At 33.6% G+C, this 22,575-nt stretch overlaps 1 protein-coding gene across 6 annotated transcripts in view; it reads left to right on the top strand.

The window, feature by feature from the left end:
- Positions 1 to 22,575, top strand: part of BCAS3 (BCAS3 microtubule associated cell migration factor) — a 633,828-nt gene that overhangs the window by 252,624 nt on the left and 358,629 nt on the right. For all 6 annotated transcript variants that reach the window (XM_081270282.1, XM_081270287.1, XM_081270285.1 and 3 more), the window contains exon 15: positions 3,806 to 4,070. In XM_081270282.1, coding sequence (XP_081126408.1) covers positions 3,806 to 4,070 — 265 coding nt within the window. The remainder of the gene's footprint in view (positions 1 to 3,805; positions 4,071 to 22,575) is intronic.

The raw sequence follows: 22,575 nt of genomic DNA on the forward strand, positions 1-22,575 counted from the left end.
TAAGAGATGACTAGAAAGTTGTATTCCAAGATGAAGAAATATTAGCCTCTGGATTGTTAGATTTATATGTATGTGTTCTTTTAAACTAAGTATTTTTCTGTAATTGTCATATATTATTATTGAATTGAGTACAATAATATTCACCTTGAAAAAAAATATCTTCTTTATGATTGAATTTTTCAAAGTACTTTCATCACATTGGTCTTATGTTCATAACTTATATATTGTATGAAATCTTCTAATAAGGCTTTCTATAATCATTCCTCTGTACTCTGCTGAGTCTTCTAAACTATAGTAATATTAATTACTGACCTGAGAACATATTACCCTTTTGCCATGCGTATTGGTGCATCCCTGTAATCCCAGCGGTTTGGGAGGCTGAGGCAGGAGGATTGCAAGTTCAAAGCCAGTGTCAGCAACTTAGTGAGGTGCTAAGCAACTCAGTGAGACCCTGTCTCTAAATAAAATTAAAAAAAAAGAAAAAAGTAAAAGGGGGCTGGAGATAGGGCTCAGTGGTTAAGAGCCCTTGTGTTAAAAAAAAAAAAGTGCCCCAGTACAAAAAAAAAAAACCTTCCCTAAAGATGAGTTTTATTCTTTTAATTAGTAGATCTGTATTATAAAAATTCTAGTGGATTATTACTATATTTTGAATCTCATCAATAAATTTTTATATTAATTTTTTTCTTTTGTATTTATAAGTATCTACTTAATACCCTTGATTTTGATTTCTGACCTGTAGAGCCTAAAATTACTGTATGTCCCTTTACCGAAGTAGTTTGTTGACCCCGGTTCTAAAAGACACTCTCACTGGTTTCATATATATATACCACATTCTCTCCACAATCATTCCCTGATTTAGTTTCATAGCATTTTGAAATGTGGCTTATTAAGAGCATGTACTATATCCTTGCTTCCCGAATCTCCTAGTGCCCGAGTTAGAATTGTGAATAGGGAGTGTTTAAAAAAAAATATTGAAATATATTTGTTGCCTACATTTGAGAACAGGAAGTTTGTATAGCAAATTAAGGCTGTACTTGTTCAACTTCTGTTTATCACAGTAGCCTAATCCGTACTTAAAAAATGTTGTATGTGAGAATATGTGTACTGTACAATTAAGTCAGTGATACAAATTCCACTCATCTTTCCTTTTTTTAATATTTTTATTTTTTTGCAGCCCTGTGGATTGAACATGGTCTCACTAAGTTGTCCAGTTTGGCTTGGAACTCCTGCCTTAACCTTGCAAGTGATTGGGAGTATAGGATGTGTCACCACTCCCTGCCCAGCTTTTTATGTTTTTTTTTTAATATTTATTTTTTAGTTGTAGATGGACATAATACCTTTATTTATTTATTTTTATGTGGTGCTGAGGATCGAACCCAGGGCCCCCGCACTTGCTAGGTGAGCGCTCTACCACTGAGCCACCACCCGAGCCCCAGCTTTTAGGTTTTATGATGAAAAAACGTTAATTCAAAACAGCATTCCAGGGCTGGGGTTGTGGCTCAGCGGTAGAGCACTTGCCTAGCATATGCCTGAGGCCCTGGGTTCGATCTTCAATGCTATATAAAAATAATAAATAAAATAAAGGTATTGTATTCAACTACAACTAAAAATAAATATTTAAAAAAACAAAAACAAAACAAAACAAAAAAATCAGCATTCCAAAATTGAGATACAAAACTCATGCCAGTGATGTCATCATTTTATTACTAGATTGTCATTACCCCCCCATATACATACACACACACACACACACACACACACACACATACACACACTCTCTCTGCTTTTAATGAATGAAACCCATCCAGCTAGTTGATAATACCAAAAGATATATCATTTTGCATTTTGTGGGTGGGTGACTTGTAATGTTATTTTAAGGATTAAAGTTTCTCTACTTCACTTGGCAACTAATATCTTTAGCAGCTCTGCTCATTCATGTATGCCTACATGTCTTCAGGGTCATAGAATAGAATCACTTTAATAGCACTTTTCTAAGTAAGCATTAGGTAGAATTCTGTCTCCCTATTTTGATATTGATTGTTAACTCCACTTCATATTACAAGTATTCTTAAAATGAAAGAAAGAAATTACTTTTCATTAACAGACCAGGAAATGATCTTGATTATAGGTATTTTGGAAAATGGTTTTAGATAGCATGATCATTCTATTGCTTAAATTACTCAGTAAGTCTAAAGATATTTTTCTTTTTATTTTTGATTCTAGCATGTGAAAATGTATTGATATTTTTAAAATTATTTTTATGTTTTTTTTATTTTTATTGGTGTGTTGTAATTGTACATAATGATTGAATTTGTTGTTACATATTCATACATGCACACGATATAACAATATAATTTGATCAATATCACTCCTCAGTATTTCCCTTTTTCCTCTCCTCCTCCCTCTCCCTGGCCTGTTTCTTCTATTCTACTGATCTCTTTTCAGTTTTCATGAAATTCCCTTCTACCCCCACCTTTCTTTTCCTTTTTCCTCCCTAACTTCCATATATGAGAGAAAACACAGGACCCTTGGCTTCTGAGTTTGGCATATTTCATTTAACATAATGATCTCAAGTTCCATCCATTTTCCTGCAAATGACATTACTTCATTTTTCTTTATGGCTGAATAAAAGTAAACTATCTATATATACCACAGTTTTAAAAATTTTTAGTTGTAGACGGACACAATACCTTTATTTATTTATATGTGGTGCTGAGCATCGAACCCAGTGCCTCACATGTGCAAGGAAAGCACTCTACCACTGAGCCCCAGCCCCAGCCCACCACATTTTCTTTATCCATTCATCTGTTGATGAATACCTAGGCTGGTTCCATAGTTTGGCTGTTGTGAATTGTGCTGCTGTAAACATGATGGTATGCATGTATTGCTATAGTACAATGACTTTAATTCTTAGAATAAATACTGAGGAGTGGTATAATTGGATCATATGGTGGTTCCATGGCTAGTCTTTTGAGGACCTCCATACTGACTTCCATAGTGGTTGTATAGTCCCACCAAGAGCGTTTATTATTGTTTGAATACTTGATGACTTTCATTTTGATGTGTGATGAAGTCTCAGTGTGGTTTTGATTTGCATTTCCCTAATTGCTAATGATGTTGATCTTTTTTTTAATATATTTGTTGGTTGGCCATTTGTCTTTCTCCGTTTTAGATGTGCCTATTTGGTTAATTTTCCCATTTATTAATTGAGTTATTTGTATTTTTGTTGGTGTTAAGTTTTTTGAGTTCTTTCTATATTCTAGATATTAACCCTGTGTAAGAAGAGTAGCTAGCTAAGATATTTTGCCCATTTTGTTGGTTCTTTCTTCACATTAAATTTTTTTTTCTTTTTGTGCAGAAGCATTTTAATTTGATGCCATCCCATTTATAAACTCTTGGCAGTATTTCTTAAGCTTTAGGAGTCCTATTGAGAAAATTGTTTCCTATGCCTATGTGCTAGGGTGTTGACCTTAAGTTTTCTTCTAGGAGTTGTATAGGTTTTGTTCTAATTCCTAGATCTTTGATCCATTTTGAGTTGATCTTTGTGCAGGGTGAGAGGTAAGGGCCTAGTCTTGTCCTTTTATGTGTGTCCAGCCAGTTTTCCTAGCACCATTTGTCAAAATGGAATTTTGATCAACATCATTATGAAACTCCCATCTGTAAAATAAAAATTCTTTACTTAAAAACTGTTCTTAGGTAAATTCAGTAATGATGCACCCATTTCTGTTCAGATTTGGTGACAAATGATGCTCTTAGGGTATATTCAAATAATTTCAGCTCTTTTTGTATCTTTCTTTATTTCTAGGTACAGGACATCTGCTTCAGCCATGACTGTCGTTGGGTTGTGGTCAGTACCCTCCGGGGTACTTCTCATGTTTTCCCCATCAACCCTTATGGTGGCCAGCCTTGTGTTCGTACACATATGTCACCACGAGTAGTTAATCGCATGAGCCGTTTCCAGAAAAGTGCTGGACTGGAAGAAATTGAACAAGAACTGACGTCAAAGCAAGGAGGCCGCTGTAGTCCTGTTCCAGGCCTATCAAGCAGCCCTTCTGGTTCACCTCTGCATGGTAAACTTAATTTTCTCTCTCTTCACTTTTCCCTTTAGTCTTCCTTCAATGTGTTCTCAGTTTTTGAAATCTAGGATAAAATAAATATTTTCATCACCAATCCTGTAATAAAAAAATCTTAATCTCATTGAAGGCATTCTTATTTATTAAATCATTTAATAAATTGAACCAATACAATAATGATCTTTACCATGCTATTTTAACTTCCTAATTTTTTCAGTATAAGGGATAATTGCTATTAATAGAATAAAAATTTTTGAATTTATGTTCATAGCTTTAGAGAACTGAATCCCATTTTCATATATCTCTTTCAGAACATTCTGTCTGTAATGGGCTAGTAATATACTTCATTGAGAAATATTCATTGTTGCAGAGGAATGGTCATGATTCATGTTTACTTGAGATAGAGCAACATTTTCATTTTATTTTAAAATACATCTCTGTGGAATTTATACTAGTGTGTTATAGGAAAACAAACAAACAAACAAAAAAGGTGTATTGCCATTATTTATCTTGGAGCAAATAGTTATGTAACCATCATTTCAATCAATAAAGAGCACATTACCAAGATCCCCCTTTTCTCCTTCACTCTTTAACATTAAAGCAGAATTCTGACTTTTATGATATTTGCTTCTTTACATTTTATTTTTTACAGTACTGGGAATAGAACCCTAAGTCTTACATGCCAGGCAAGTCTAACCCCACTTATATTTAAAAACAGTTTTACTCCTAAGAAAGTATCCTTAAACATGTTTTTCCCCATTATATATAAATGGAATTATATAGAATACATTTATTCTGTTATATTTTTTTAGCATTGTTTTTGTGAAGTTCATTCATTTTGCAAGTAGATTTAGTTCATTTGTTTCCATTGTTTATTTTTACAGTTGTTCTATATAGTGAAAAATTAGCAAATGTAGAAAACCTCTTTAGGTATTTGTGACCTGTCTTTGTTTTAGAGGTAATGCTTCAAAAATGTTTACTTATTCCATTGGGCAAACATGCTTCTATTTATTTATCTTTTCTAATATTCTTGATATACGGTTGTGTGGTTTCTGGCTTTGAGTTATTAATTCTAATGATGCAATGACAATTTTTCTACTGCTTCTTTGTATAAATGTGAACTCATTTTTGAGTGTGAATTTTGAGTCATAGTGTGTGTTAACCTTAGCCTTGGTAGTTAACACCAGTGATTGGACCATTTAATTCCCAGCAGAAGGAATGAAGATGTTGACATTAGGTTACTCTGTTTTGGGAGCATTATGTATTCTTCTTGAGAGATAACCATTTTTGCTTATTTTTAATTAATCTGAAATTTGCATAACAAAAAATTAACCGATTAAGTGTGGCATTCTTACATGCACAGTGTTGTGCAACTACCACTTCTTTCTTGTTCCAAACATTTGCTTATGCCAACAGGAAATTACATATTCTTTAAGCTGTTTCTCACCATTTTCTTTACCCCAAACCTCAAGCAGCCTCTACTCTGTGGATTTATCTGTTCTATATATTTCAAATATATTTAACTATATACTATATAACTTTTTGTTAGTAAATCTTCAATTTAATGTTTTTGAGGTTTATGCTCATTGTAGTGTATATCAATACTTCATTGCTTTTTATGGTTGAATTATATTCCTTTTTATGGATATAAGCCAGTTTATCCATTCATCATTGCATGGCCATTCTGGTTGTTTTGACCTTTTGACTAATATGAATAGTGCTGTTAGAAATATGTATGTACATGTATTTGTTCAAGTACTTCTTGGCAATTCTTCTTGGGTATTTATACCTCTCCTTATTTTATTTAACTTACATGCTCTTTTGTAATACCTGATCAATTCTTGATATATGTAAATATTTCTATAGAAACTTATAATATAGATGAAAAAGAGGTAAATGGTATCTGAAAGAACTGTTGTAACTCAAAAAGTGTGACTTCTATGGTCTGTATTCTCCTCTGTGCTTTGGCACTATTATTTTTATAAGAACAGTTGTTAAATACTTGTATTTCACTTAACTAGTAATCTTCAAGTTTGAGAGTTTTGTAAATTGAAGGTTTTTAGAATCAGTCCTGGATAAAAAACATTCATTTTAAAATGTTTTTAGAATTTTTAATGTATAAAATTTAGAAATGTATGAGATATTGATATTTTTAGCCATTTGCGAGAAATTTTACTTCAGACCTATTTTTTGTTGTAAAATTTTTGTTATATGTTTAGTTGTGTAGTATAGATCCTCTGAGAACTTCTTTGTTTTGAATATTTTGTTGACAGATTTCAAGAAATGATATTTTTGCAAGATAGTTAATGTGCATGGGTGGTAGCTAGCTCAATAGGAAGAAGTGCAGGTGTATTAGTTGATAATTCATGACTGATTTGTAGTCTTTACATTTATACATCTTTTTTTTCTTTTTTTAATTTTTATTATTGGTTGTTCAAAACATTACATAGTTCTTGACATATCATATTTCATACATTTGATTCAAGTACATTTAGAAAACTTTCCTTTGCACGTTTTTCTGCCTATTCTTCCTTCCTTTTTTTCTTATTGTAGATAGACACAATACCTTTATTTGATTTATTTATTTTTATGTGATGCTGAGGATTGTACCCATTGCCTCACACATGCTGGCCAAGTGCTCTACCACTGAGCCCCAGCCCCCCCCCCCCCCCCCTTCTTCATTCTTAGTTAAGCAAACCACTTAACAGGTTCTGCACTAGGCTTGGGGGTAACATGTACAAAATTTAGTGATGTCCTTGTCCTCATGTATCTTCTACTCCAGGAGAAAAGACATATTAAATGACTGTGAACAGATACCTTGTAGTATATATTTGTTGAAGGTTGGGAAATATCAAAGAAGGACTTTGTCATTTGTAGAGGGTCAGTAGTTGAAGGCTAATACTCGATTTCTTCATTGAAATATGCTGTTTTCTCTCAGCTTTATTGCTTTCATAGCTCTCCTCATAGTTTTATAGAAATTGCTGAAAGACGATTCAACATTGACAATACTTAAGATTTCCTTCTGAAAGCAAGGAATTTCAGCAGGTATTTTCCTCCTGATAACACAAATGTAAAAATGTTATTATCTCAGAATTTCTACATCACTCTTTCTAGATTTTCTCATTTTGTAAGCATAGACATAAAATGATAGTCATTTTTCTTCATTTTCTTTTTGTATCTTACATGTCAAAACAAAATGGGCCTTGTTGTTGGTTAGTTCTAGAAATGTTATATTTAAAGTTTGTTTGGGTAAACAATCTGATGCTGGTAAAAAACAATGTAAACCTTTGAACAGGGAGGGATTCTTCTTGAAAATGAATCATGGTTTGGCGGTATTACTGTTGTTTGTGCTCTTTTTAGCAAAGTAAAGGAAACTGTTAAATAACAGTTGATATAGGGGTATTTCCTTTTTACTTTTTGGAGTCAATCCAGTTTAGGTTACGATTATTTTATCTATTTGCTATTAAAAAAAACTTTCCAGAGGATGTTTATTTATTTGAAATATATTCTAAATATCTCTTTCATTTCCTATCTTCTTGCCTGGACCTTAGTCTAGATGAGGAGTTCTTAAATTGAGATTCATAAAGAGGATAGGAAAAAACTTATGTCTTTATATTCCTTATTCCTTTACCAAAAGTACACATTTACTTTCATTATGAATATAGAAAACACATGACGATTATATTAGTAGTACTTATGACATGTTGCCAATAAAAAACACATATGTTTTCATATCACATTATATATGAAATATATCTCTTTTTAAATAGTATCCAGGAATGAACTATGGGTGTTCTACCACTGAGCTATCTCCCCAGTTCTTTTAAAAAATTTTATTTTGAGACATAGTAAGACTGTGTTTTGGCAGAAACCAAAACTGAAGCTGCCCTTGATCTTAGGACCCTCCTGCCTTGATCCCAAGCTGCTGGGATCACAGGCGTGCACCATTGTGTCCAGCTTAAAATATGTATCTTTAATTATTGAATGTATCTTCAGATTGTTATTTATGTTCATTGCTGTTTTGAAATTATTATGTATGATACATGATAATTTTACTTATTTTAATGTGAATTTATTACATATATCACTATGATACCACATTATTTTTATTATATTTATAACTGTTTTTGCTGGGAGAGATGAACCCAGAGGTGCTCTACCTCAGAGCTACATCCCCCAGCCCTTTTTATTTTACTATATTTGGGTCTCAGGTTGCTGAGGCTGACCTCAAACTAGCAATTTTCCTGCCTCAGCCTCCTGAGTCAATGAGATTGCAGGTGTGCACCACCATATTTTATAACTGTATTTTAACTTAGTTTACTTCCTTCTGGAGTATAAGTAATTGTAAGTATTCTGAGAAGGAGTCTAGGTTTTCCTCAACTGTCCAAGTAGTCTGTGATGCAAAAATTATTATGAATCTCTGATCATCATACCTCCCCTCATCTGTTTCAATAAACTTTAACTATTTTTACTATATAATAAGCATTTTCTTTGTTAACCATAAAATGATCAGCTAATTTTCTGCTTAAATCATGTGTCTCATTATGTTGTTAAAATTTTAGATAATTTTTCTTCTAATTTCCATATTCTTCTTGCATCATACCTAGATTCTTGTACCCTTCCATCAGTATGCCACATATATCCATTTTTAAAAACTTTTCCAGTTGCACTCTTTTTTACTTGAAAATAATTGTTACCACTTTGAATTTCTACTAAATCAACTAAAATATCACTTTATCTCTAAAGCCTTCTCTTGATGTTGTTATCATGTGTAAACCACAGTACTATTACGCTGTACAAATGTTACATCACTGTCACATGGAAATTATTCATTGACATGTCTATGCTTCTAGATTAACCTCCATAAAGACAAAATTTTCCTCTTTGTATTTGAAATCTTGGCACCTCATATATTAGTTGGTTAATGTAGACCCTAATGCTTTAAACACCTTTAGAAGTTTTCCTATAAAGATGATTGGAATTTTATTTTATTTTTATTTTTTAATTTTTTTTTAAGAGAGAGAGAGAGAGAAAGAGAGAGAGAATTTTTTTTTAATATTTATTTTTTAGTTTTCGGCGGCCACAACATCTTTGTTTGTATGTGGTGCTGAGGATCGAACCCGGGCCGCATGCATGCCAGGCGAGCGCGCTACCGCTTGAGCCACATCCCCAGCCCAACGATTGGAATTTTAAATCATTACTTACCAGAATGAAGAGATTTTTATTCCTGGTAGCCTTGCTTTTCAATTTAATATATGTAAGGTACATTCATTTGTCCACCAACTGTGAATTAATGTTTAGCATGTCCAGGCCACTGCACTCTGGGAGTGTAACAGCAAATGTAAGGGGAAATGTGCCTGACCCCATGCAGCTATGGAGAAAAATTAAAAATAGAAAGGAATAGGAAATTCCCAGAGAAGATCTCAATTTCAAATTACATCCTTTTTGTAGGTTTTTATTCAGAAGATGACATGTGAGCAAAGACCTGATGGAAATCAGGGAGAATATCATACATATTGGAGCAACCAGTGTAGAATTTAAAGGTGGGAATACATCTGTACTCTTGAGGTTGGGGCAAAGAGTTCAGCATGGCTAAAACAGTATGTGAGGTGCAAGAGGGGTGATGAGGTCAGAGAGGTATCATGACCAGATCACATCAACTTGGGACTTTCACTCAAGTGGGAAGGGTGGGCTCAGAGCGTTTTGAGAAGAATGGCATGGTAAGACTGTGTTTGGGCAGAAACCAAATGGAAATATGTATGGAGACTATGCAGTTGGTACATGGATAAGGGTGGAAACCTAGATAGACTAGTAAATAGAGCATTTGAAAAATCCAGGAAAGAGAAGATGAAGTTTGGACCCGGTTGTCTATAGTGGGGCTTGTCAGCGGTCTTGATATATTGGTTATGGGAGGACCATTGGCATTTCTGGTTTATTTTATGATATGTATGAAAGAACAAGTGAGTCAGGATGATTAGTGAAGCATTTTGGTGGAATAACTGGAAAAATGAAGTTGCTATAAACTTAAAACAGCAATACTATGGATAAATCAGGTTTGGGAATGAAGACAGAATCAGGAATGTTGCACATGTTAAATTTAAGATCTTTCTTTGATTTCCTAGATGGGGGGTAAGAATATTACTGATTTTACAGAGTTACTGTGACCATCAAAGCACATTGAATAGTGTTTGGCACATATCAAATACTTAATGAAAATTAGCTACTCTCTTTTGTATCTTCACTGATCTACTGTTAATTTATCAGTATATAGGATTGATTTATTTTTCCATGTTTTTTATATATTGCCTTTTATCTAGAAAACAGAATAAAGGAATAATTGACCAAATAGTGAATGAATGAAACACAATTCTGAACTTATTCTGTACAGGCTTTTGTGGAGTTATAGTGCTCAATGTTGATATTAACTTGTGACATTGTTTCTCAAATGACTCCAATGCAAAATTGTGATACTAGTATTATTTTAATCTGTTCTGCTTGTTTTGATCTATATCTCAGGTTATATAGCTTGATAAATTAATCCACCTGTTTTTGAGTCTTGGCATTTCTTTATTTTGCAAAATAGTTTTCCATGTAAGTTTAAGAATATAGGGTTTACTATAGCCCAGGACTTTGAAGGAATTTATTTATTTTTCCCCCTGTTTTCACTGAGTAAATGGAGATCTTGAATTGTCTTTTGCAGTTCTTTAGATTTCTTGGAAGTGTCTTCTTTTCCTTTAAGTCATTCTTTCTTCTCAGAGAAGGAGTTGTGTTCCAGTCACAAATTTTGGCATCTGAATTCCATATCATGCTTTTTCCAAAAGAAAGTAGTTGGTTAGATTTGAGGCCTTGTTTCAAGCAGGCATCTGATTCCTTGGACTTGAAACCTCCATAATTTCAGTAAAGCGCTTTTGAAAAACTAGCAGTATCACTTTTCTTTTTAGCATTTATATGAGGCATTCATTTTACCACTTGGAACTGTTTATAGCTTTCATTTGATGGTTTATTGTAATTATTTACTTTTGTTGATCATGAGTTTTCTTGATTCAGACCACATCACAATTGTAAATACAAAGCAACCACACATTTCAGCCTTATATAGTTTCACCTACTTAAGAGAATCAATAATAATGTGATGTTTCTTGACTTCTCCTTCCACATCACTGTTTACTTATGGATTAAAGTTTCCATGAGTATGTTTTAATTTTTGCCAAGAAAAATCAATCATGTGCACTGTAGCTCTGCTTTAAATTTTATGCCTCATATGACATAGAGTATATAAATAGTATATACATGTTAAATAGGGAGCAATTTTTTAGGATAGATTAGTACCTGGGTTTTGTTGGTTCCCTGTTCTTTATTGCCTCAGCTCAGATGCAATATTGTTTCTAATCTGTTATTTGGAAGACTAACATTTTCCTGCTGAATTTGTTTTCCTGTAAGTTTTTAAAAAAATCATTCTTTTAAAATATTGTAACATTATGTTAGTTTTGACATGTATTGTATACCAAACTCATATTTAAATATTTCTCAAAGATAGCAGATGAGTTGTTTTTTGAGGTTTTTTTTTTCTTTTTTTGGTGGTACTGGTGATTGAATGCAGGGTGCTTTACCACTAAATCCACTCCCAGTCCCCTTATTTATTTATTTTTTATTTTGAGACAAGGTTTTATACTAAATGGTGGAGACTGGCTTCAAACTTGTGATCCTCCTGCCTTAGCTTCCTAAATTGCTGGAATTACAGGGTGTGCCACTGTGACTTGAAGCAGATGAGTTCTTTATGGAAAAGAGTGATCACATAATATATTTCTAATAAACAATATGGTTTAAGAATCACTAATTGAAGAAATTTTCTTCTAAAGAAAACTATTGCTGGACCAGGTAGCATACACCTATCTATCATCCCAGTGATTCCAGAGACAGACACAGGAGGATTACAAGCTTGAGGTTAATCTCAATAACTTAGTAAGACCCTAAGCAACTTGGTGAGACCTTGTTTCAAAGGAAAAAAAAAAATAGCATGTGTATAGGTATATAGCTCAGTGGTAAAGCTCCCCAGTGCTCCTCCCCCCCCCCCCAAAAAAAAAACCCTAAATAAACAAAGAAACCAAACAAGAGAAAGATGTTATAACTATATTTTATTTTTATAGCAGTTGTAGGTTTGTAGAAAAATCAAGAGGAAGGTATGGATAGCATAATTTTTGGGAGAAACAATCTGTGGATAACCTTTTAAAACTCCAGATAATACAGTACCTCTAAATTACACTTTAAAATAAATGTCAGTTTTTGTAGTTAGCACTTGAGGCTTGCTCAGAGTTTCTTGTTTTGCTTTTTACTGTTTGTAAAGTGTTTTTAGTTTTCTGTACAGTTTTTACATTGAAAAAAATCATAAATTCTCAAGTTTCACCATAGTTTTATTTTCAAATGGTTAAAGTGACATGCCTCTAGAGGGCAATATTTTCTCAACTTTTCTGTATTGTAATCACAGAAATCCTGGGACAAACATTGGAGTACTGTGAATGTCGATGTGTTGTTGGGCCTTGTGTATAAAACTTCTTCTTCTTCTTTTTTTTTTTTTTTAAATTGTGTTCTATGGTTTATTTCTCTTTGACTTTTAGAGCTTTGGACTTTAGAAATATGTTACTGTCAATTCATATCCTCTTTGAATACTCTATTTACCTAGTTCCTGTGAATGAGTTCAGTTATTGAATAGAAAAAAAAATTTAGTTATCTCACTCAAGTAAGTATATCAGTATGTTCTAAAAATTCCTTCCTTTTATTGTCTATAAAATACTAATTAAGGACTTTTGATCTGTGTACTTTGAGGTATAAGAGTGAGTAGATTCTATTATTGAGGCACTGAGGCATTATTAGGGCTAGAAGTTATTATCTTTCGTTTTCTATTAGTGTTGGTTGGACCTTTATTGTTGTTTATTTTTTAATATAGATTTCATTTCTTGTCAAAGACATATATACATTTACTAGAAAATCTAATAATACCATAATTTTAGAGTTAAAGTCAGTCTCCTGCCCTTTCCCTCCCACTCTGTCACTCCTCAGAGGCCACTTTTTCCAGCTCTTTGTAATTTTTTCTCTGCTGTTTTCTTTTTTTGCCCTTTTCTGGAATTCCTGTCAGTTGAATAATGAATCGCCTTTCTTGGGCCCCTAACTTTCTTGTATATTTTCTCTCTCTTTTTTTTCCTTCACTTTATGAGGGCATCTCCAACTTTAACTTCTACTCTTCTCATTGCATTTTTATTTCTGTGATACGTTTCTGATATGCTTTTCTTTCAATGTTTCTTTTATGGCCATACCCTTATTTTATACATCATAGTGCTATCTCTTTAAGTGATAGTTAATAATTTTTAAAGTTTTTTTGTTGTTGTTCCTTGTTTTAGCTTCATTTCCTCTGAATCCCTTTTTCAATTTTTTTTTAGTTTTGATCTTTCTCTTTCATATTTGCACCATGGTTGTTAACCCTGATTGTACATTCTACTTAAACTGGATAGATTTAAAAAATACTAATGCCTAAGCCTCATCAGATTGATTAAACCAAACTACTGATTTCAGTGTCTGGTAATCTTTGACTGATCATTCTTATTTTTAATTTTCAGGGTATTTTGTTTATTAATTTATTTTTGTCATTTTATTTTTATTTAGTCAATGAATCAGTGCTAAGGAACTAATTAGAACCTCTTTGAATATAGCAAGGAACACCAACTTATAGGTCTCAGGTAGGACTGGCTATTTTTTTAGGGTACCCCCAATAATTACTATTCATAGGTCTTCTCACTTAGCTTGGTCACTTTCCCAATTAAGTATCCTCTATCCTCTGTTCAGGGTGCCTTTGGGGTAGGGAAAGCCTTTCCGGCAATAAACTTAGAAGTTGATTTTCAGAGAGTTGAAGGAGTTATATTATTTTAGGCTAATGATTAAAATAACAAAGAGGATCTGGAGAATCTATTTGCACGGTATTCTTGCTTTTTCCAGTGAGGAGGCTTCTTAACTAAGAATTCTGGTCTGCTTCTACTGAAATAGAAATCTTTATATGGATACCAGGAGGTAGAATTTTTAGATGCTTGAGTAAAAAATAAAAACTATTTATCAATAACTCTTTCTGAAGAAGGGCATAAATGTTTATTTCTTTTTATACTTATCAAAAGGAAAATCTGAATTATTTTTACATTATTTGGTTTTGAAAAAAAATTAAAGGGAATAGAGTGGGTAGGCTTCTTAGAATATGTAATAACCAGTGTCTTAATGATAAACCCAAATGAACAGATTAAGAAATTATCAGACCTGAGTGTAGCAGGCGTGAGTAGTCTTGAGGTGTAAAAACTGAGCAGAATTGCTGTTGATATTTATAATCTACAAAATGGCAAAAAGACTAGGGTCAATGCCATACTAGGGTTATATATAAGGAGAAATAAAATCTATGATAGTTCTTACCATATAGGGTAAATGTCATTCTGAATTTGGAAGAGGATGAGAAAAGGAAAAGGATTTAAGGTTCATTGGAAGAGTTACTCACATTGGTTGATGTATTTTTTCAGGTGAGAATATTGAAGCTAGAATGAGGCACCAGAGAATTTCAGAACAGATAGAGGAATTAATGTGGGTATTGTTATTGGTAGCTTCAGAAGAAATATCCCTTTTCAGCATAAGGAAACATCCTTGTTAGGGAATGCTTAGTAAGTGTTCAATAATATTTCACTCTGGCAGAGTAGACTAGATTGAAATGTGTCCACATTTGATAAAATTATGAATGAAGAAATATAAGGTGACAGTACTGAAAATGAATATAGTTTTCTGGCAGTGATCTAGCTGATTAAGAAACAGTATTTCAGGGTTGGGGCTGTAGCTCAGTGGCAGAGCGCCTAGCACGTGTGAGGCACTGGGTTCAAGCCTTAGCACCACATACAAATGAAACGAATAAAATAAAGGCACGCTGTCCGTATAAAGAGTATTTCTGTTAAAGGAGTCATTATTTCTTCCGTGTAGTTTGCCCAAGGATAGCCATGGTATCACACCTCTTTGTGGTTCTTACGCTCAAGGGTTTTTTTATAAAATGAGTCTTATAATAAAATTTATATAGGTAAATTTGGGGATATGGTTTTGGAAAAATAATTAGAAGACCAGGACTTGAACTACTTATTAGTGTTCGGGTGATATGCTAAGTTTAAATTTTTGCGTGTGAATAATTCTTTTTTTACAAACTGTTGATAATTTAGGCAGCAAAATTGAGTGTTGGTTTCCAGTTTTCTTCTTGAACAAAATAGTAGCCAGATTTTGATGGAAATATATTTAAATGTTCTGAAGCTAGAAATAAAATGTATGTGAATATAATAAAAGGGTTTATCTTCCCTCTTGTCAAAACTGCTGATTTGGCCCTTTTGCACTATACTCCCATCTTTGTTTGGTGGTTAAAATCTGTTGCTCTTTCCCATCTAAAGGAAATGCATCTTTGACACTTCTCATGACCTGAGTCATGATGCTGAAATAGATCCAGAAAATATTCTCAACAGTCATGGGTAATAAGGTTTCCGCTGGGGGGTGGGGGGTGGGGGTGCACAGGAAGGAAGAACTGGAAGAATTGGAGGTTGTGGGGAGAAGAGAATCCTTGCTGTGTTGGTTTATATCTTTTTAATTATTAGGAAAATTGTTTACATTTTACTGTTATACTTATTATTCAACAGAAAACACATTGATTTTAATATTTAATTCTTCCTCAAGTATATGTTTAATGTAATTGAAAAAGACAATTGCAAATGTTAAAATTATTTTTGAAGTTCTTCATGTCTTAAGAAAATGCTCCTCATATATTGTAATTAGTTCAGTATTTCATCTTATTATATGTTTGTTTTTATTCCTGAACCAACTCTCAATATGTCTATGTCTTACATGTTCTCCAGTTTAAGTAATAAGGACATATTTTAAGTAATAAGGACAATTAAGTAGACAAAATTTATATTTTTTTCCTTGAACAATGAAGTGCTTCTGTTTGCTTTGTTGATAAGCCACAGAATTAATTGTGTGATAAGAAAGGGAGAATTGAGTTATACTATGGTTAAGAAATAATTTTAATGATGACTTGTACTTTGGGACACTTATTTTTATCCCAAATTTGGTTTAAGGGTATTTGATTTTGGGTTTATAATTCTGGGGGTCTTTTACTAGGGTTAAAATTCTTCATTCTGAACACTGAGTTTTAGAACTATATTTGAGTTTGATTTAGAAAAGTGGGAAATTTGAAGGTGCTTTGATATGATAGATTTATGAATAATTCAAATCTTAAGAAAAAAGCTCCAGCTCTTTTTCTCATTTTTTGTATATATATGCAGAAGTTACTTCTCTAGTTTACATAGACTACTTTTATTGTCTGTAGTCTATTTACCATTTAGAGAATTTTTCCCTTTTGTCAAACTATAATCTGATATTTAGAGATAAAAATTGCGGAAACTTCTTCAATACTAATAATGCCAGCTCCCAGTATATTTCCCTCATCCCAGAATCTTGGAGTGCTCTAATGATGAGTTAAAGTAACGAACTTCCTGCTTTTATGGAAGAGGTTTTATTCATTCAGCGTATAAATTGGGTTAACTATGTGATTGAGATTAAGTTGTATGATATTTTTAAAGCACATTTTTTTTGTATTTCAGTAGCATTCTTGATAGCCATTTCTTTTATTTTCCCCTGTTTGTAACATTGTCCATAATTCCTGATCTCCTCTTTTTCTAGACTTATTGTTTTCCACCTATGTTTTTTAGACTCCTTATTCCAGCTCACTTTACTTCCTTGTTTGAATAGTGTAAACTATACTTGCTCTACTTGTGATTTTAGCACATTATTTCTTTATGACTTTTTTTTAAGATTTTTAGTTGTAGATGGACACAATACTTTTATTTTGTTTATTTAGTTTTATGTGGTGCTGGGGAATGAATCCAGGGCCTCACACATGCTAGGCAAGCGCTCTTCCACTGAGCTACAACCTCAGCCTCTTATTTATGACTTTTTTATGTATCGAATTTCTGAATCCATTGAGTATATTTTAGCTTTAAGGAAAGAAATATACTTAAATTTACATGTTATGGTAGCCAGCACATTAAGAGTAATAATGAACAGGTGAGAATTCAGACTAGAAGAGGAAAATCTCCTAGCAAATTATTCATTGAATTATCATATATAAATATACATGCAAGTATATAAATAGCTATTTTATTGTTAGTACAATATCAATTCTTCAAAGTAATTTTATTTCTATTGATATTTATTTATTAAGTACTAGTGCAAAGTGTCATGTATGCCCCTTTCTATGTAGTAGCAAGAAGTAATGACAGTATCATTAAGAACCTCAGTCAGCTGGGTACTGTGGTACATGCCTGTAATCTCAGCTACTGAGGAGGCTGAAGCAGGAGGATCACAAGTTTGAGGCCAGCCTCAACAACTTAGTGAGGTCCAACCAACATAGCAAGACCCTGTCTCAGAAAATAAAAATTAAAAAGGCTGAAGATGTAAATCAGTGGTAAAGCACCTCTAGGTTCAATCTCCAGTGCTCCCTAGATCCCTCCTAAAAAAGGACCTCCATTATTACCTTGAAAAATAATATGGAGTTTTGTTTTTAGTGTATTTTGTGCTTGAGTTGTCTTCTTACCTTCCTAGTCTTTCCAGTAGTACCTATGGAAGTATCTATGGTGATGTGAGCTGTTTACTTGAAAAAAGCAACAAGTGTTTTTGCTTGAAATGCATAAACATTTGCAGTATTTTTTCTTTACTATCTATTGCCTTAAAAAAAAAGTTGTAGCAAGAATAAACCAAGTAAGAATTGTCCTTGAACATTTTTTGTTTAATTATGTCTCAACTATGTGTCGTGTTAATAGTCTTTTAAAATATGTGTATCTGTATACGTATGTGTGCGTGTGTGTGGGGGGGGGTATAAAATTTATTTTCTTTTAATTGTGTGTTCTATTCCCCTTGACTCCTGTGAACAAGCATTGCTTCCGCCCAGCTTGGTATGTGGGTCAGAAGGCACGGTTTCTCACCAGGGCGCTGCTGTTTCCTTTTCCTACTTGAGTAGATTACAGATTATACTGGAACATGCCTGAGAAAAGGTCAAAAAGGAGGGTGAAAGTCCTAGAACTGCAGCTGGGAAGCTTGTCATTCTCATCTAGGAAAGGGGAAGAGAGAGAGGCTCCCATCTCAATCCAAAGTAGCCCACATACAGAAAATTCCCGTTTGAAAAGGATGCTTCTTATATATTCTGAAAGGATTTTATTTGATTTTCATTAAATAATTACTGAGTATAAGGTTGGAAGAGCTTGAATGTCAAATTAGATGGCAATTAAGAACTAAGCAATGTTTTTAAAATTTCAGATCCTAAATTTGCAGTGATTGTTTTGCAGAACAAGCTACCATTGGGCTCTTTTTGACAGCATTAAAATTCAAAGCTCTTCAACTCCAGAATTAACTTAAACTTCTTGGTAAATTTTAGATTTTTATCCCTGTCAGTTCCACAACAGTATATTAAAAACAGACCAATAGTTTTGGCCTTCTGTGGAATGCTAAAATGCACACAAAAGACTCATAGAATTGATTACCCAGTTTTTCTTTTGGTAAGATAAGATGGTATGGAATAGAGCATCTATATGACGTTTCAGAGTAAGGAAATTGAAAAGGGGACAAAGGTAAAGGAAATAGTTGGAAATTGGGCTGTTGCTGTAGATCTGTCTTCTTTGGAGTGCCTGGGGTCTGCATTAACATTGATTGTTGTAGTGTACCTCATTAATCCGATTTCAAAATGCAAGAATTCAGAATAGCAAACCAGGGACACTGACTTGGGAATCTTATATTCTTATACAGTGAATCTTTTGGATGTGTGGAGACAATGAGATAAAAATTTGAATCAGTTGAAAGGAGTAAAGTATACTGAATTGTAAGAGGGTTTCTATTGTAGATCTTCCAGAAAGTACCTGAAGTGAATAAGGCCTGCATCTGTGATCAGAATGGAAAAAGTCAGATGATCAGATGAGTTCAGATCTCCTTCTAACAGAACTGTCCTATGAGGCACCGTTTATGCTGTCTCCTTTCCTTTTGCTCTTTTGTAAATGAATCTGTAACATTTTTGTACTTATTTGTCCCCAAATCCCTAAAGACAACAAAAGCACAATGTTCCTTTGCTCTACAAATGCTTCATTTAGTTTACCTTTTTCCATTGTAGTGCTTAGTTTCTCATACATTCCATTCTTAAAGAATCCTCCTTTGACCCCCATTGGCGACAACCTATAGCTTGTGATTCTAGAAACTTATGACAAAAGTTCTCATTGACATACTCCTCCTCCTCTTCCTCTTCTTTCTTTTTCTTTTCTTTTCAGTCCTGGAGATTGAACCTAGGGGCACTTACCCGCAGAGCCACATTCATAGCCCTTTTTATTTTTAAAACAGGATCTTGCAAAAATTTGTCCAGGCTGGACTCAAACTTGCAGTCCTCCTGTCACAGCCTCTTGAGTTGCTGGTATTGCAGCTGTGCACCAATGTGCCTGGCTGATGTGATACTCTTTTAATGTGTTTTCTATGATTATTATCCTTTAATTGCTTACTATTATTTTAGGTGATTTTATTCCCACTGGTTCATAATCTAATGGGATAATAAAAAAATTTAGGTTGAGAGGAGGCTTATTTATTTTTCTTTCTTATTTTAACTCTTTTTATTTGCCCTGGAGATAGGATGCATGCATACTTACATGCACAACACACTGATATTAACTTTACTATTTAGCATAATGTGAAATGTTCAACATTTTCAGGGTCTTGCTTGCTTTAGAAAGTTCTTGCAGTTGGCAGTTTGCCACATTCACATGTTCTCACATCACTGCATTCAGAAGCTAAGAATACCAACCTGGCAGCTTCTGCACAGAGGATAAAGATAAAACAGAAAGGAGTCTAGCTATCCAGCCACATTACCTGGGAGTTGCTGCTGATGTCTTTTCCACAAATGTCCAAGTTTGTCAAAGCCCAGTAAATCTTGGAAAGTTTATTTTCCTTGTAGCATCTGTGTTTTATAATGGGTCTTTTAATTTGTTTTTACTTTGTCTGCAGGGATTTCTTTTGTCCGGAGTTTTCAGACTCTGTCTTTTTTCTTTTTTTTTTCCTGTGGAAGTGAGTCCGTTAATGATGACTGGTTTGGGAATATGCCGCTCTGCAAACCTGACCTGACAAGCTCTTTCACCAGTGCAGCAACAAAGGCCATTGTTATTTTCTGTTCACTTCTTTCCTCTGTGTTTTTATAGTATAAAACGTCTGGGAAAGCCTAAGTTTCGACAATGCATAAATAAGGTGCCACTTTGAAGTTAACCAAACTTTTAGTAAACGAATCAAACCATGTCGATCTCCCATATGCAGACTGTAGTACTGTGTGTCAATATGGAGACTGAGAGGACCCCTTGCACAAAGTACAGTGTACCTGCAGGCATTCTTAATCCAAAGGGCAGTGGAGAAAAGAGGTCTTATGAGGTTGTTATCTTAATTCCTTCTTTGAAAATGCAAATTTGTTCACCATACACACAGAAGTCAGTGGTTAAACTCCAAAGTGAACTGTTCTGGCTTAGTGCTTTGTATTATAACTTTAAAAAACAATTACAACAGTAATCATACTACTGAAAACAGAACAAACAAAATATCATGGCTTTAAACATCAGGGGATGTTTGTTAAATTCTGATTTTAAAATGATTTTCTATTCTCAAGTAGAACTCCTGCTTCAGTTTACTGGGAAACCATTTTATTGGAACTTGGGATTTTTCCCTGGAGAAGCCCATCTATCATAGATACTGGTAACCCTCTAAAGGATCAAAGCTCTAGTGGATTTGGATAAAGACCCAAAAGCCTGAAGGCTTATGCAAGTTTATCTATATAGACTAAGCCCAAAAAACTGGGATGAGAGTCTTAGAAGAGCTTATTTTCTCATGAGATTTTTGGGACTTCCTCTGTCTGGTTGTGCCAGAAATACTGTGAGAATATCCATTCTCATGGCATTTGTCACTTACAGGTCTTGTCCCAGCTGGAATTTGAAAGTATAATGGTGTGTGAAATATTTTTTGTATCTTAAGGCTTCATGAAACCCACTAGTAAGACCAAAATTAAACAACCTCTGCTCTTCCCATTGTGTTCATATGGTAAAAGCAAATAAAAGTATGGGAAGGAGTGTTAGTAAAGATGACACTTTTATGTAGTGGCTCTCTTCATGGTTGTCAGAAAAAATTCACTTTATTATTACTATCATATATATTCTTGAGAGGTCGCACAAAGAAAAAGAGCAGGGCAAGTTTTAATCCAAATCCAAGGCAGACATTATGGGTTTCTTTTTCCCGAACCTCATTATATTAAGAAGTTTGAGGTTTAATGAAACTTCCTGACATGGAAATGTTAGACTTGATTTAACCACAGAGAAGTTTCTAAATGTCTGGGATGCTTTTTGTTGTTGTTGCTGCTGCTGTTTCCAGTTCTGGGATTAAACCCGGGGCCTGGTGCATGCTAGGCAAGTAATGTACAATTGAGCTACATTTGCAGCCCTAAAATATCTCTTCTTGAATTTTCTGAGTTGAGGCTCCTTGGCCTCTTCAAATGAGACTAGGCGGGGTCATGAAAGCCATGGTCTCCAGTCATTTGACTATCTTATGAAGTACTTTGTGTCCCCTCCAGAATTATTTTTTCTATAGATCATAGTGCTGTATTTTCCTCTACCTCCTGGGTATGGGAAAAATATATTTCTTTCATTCATTTAATAATCATTTGTTGAATGGATGGTCATTAAATGTCAGCTATTGAGATTTCCTGGCTAAGTTGGCTCTCTCATTTTACTAACTCCTGATGTTATTTGTTATTCATCTCTCTTTATTCTTTATTTTCTTTTAGAAGAGCAAAATAAGATATAGGTTCATTTCTCTGTGCTCATATTTTATATATTTTATCTCCCTTTTTAAGTTTTCCTCCAAAAACACTGGAAAAATGATTCCTTTCTCTTCATTCCTCAAACATTTTCCAGATATCTTTATTAGTATGTTTTTCTCTAATTTTTCATTTTTTTCTAATGCTTTTCTGTACCACTATGTTATGAACACTTTCAGATTCCCTCAGATTTATTCATTTAGGACCTACTATAGGGGATGATCCTAATAAGCCTCTAAAACTGTGTAGTAGAAAAGTGAATGTTGAATGAAACCTTTACTCTGTATTGTCTCATCTTGTTCCTATCTTATCTCAAGTCTCAATCTTTAAATCTTTGTTCTACATTGATTACCTTTATCATTTCCTATTCAAGGTCCCTTTCCTTATCTATCACATTTGACTTTTCTTTCTATTGAAACTACCCTATTGGAGGCTATCAAAGTTAGTAGCTTTTCCCCTTGGTTTGCCATATTACACCTACTCTTTATTGACCATTTCATTAGCATACTTATTTCTTTTTTAACAAAATGCAAACGTATTTTTATTGCTATATTTTTATTTTAATTT

The sequence above is a fragment of the Spermophilus citellus genome (assembly GCF_964194105.1).
Source record: "Spermophilus citellus genome assembly, chromosome: 17".
NCBI classification, from domain to species: Eukaryota; Metazoa; Chordata; class Mammalia; order Rodentia; family Sciuridae; genus Spermophilus; species Spermophilus citellus.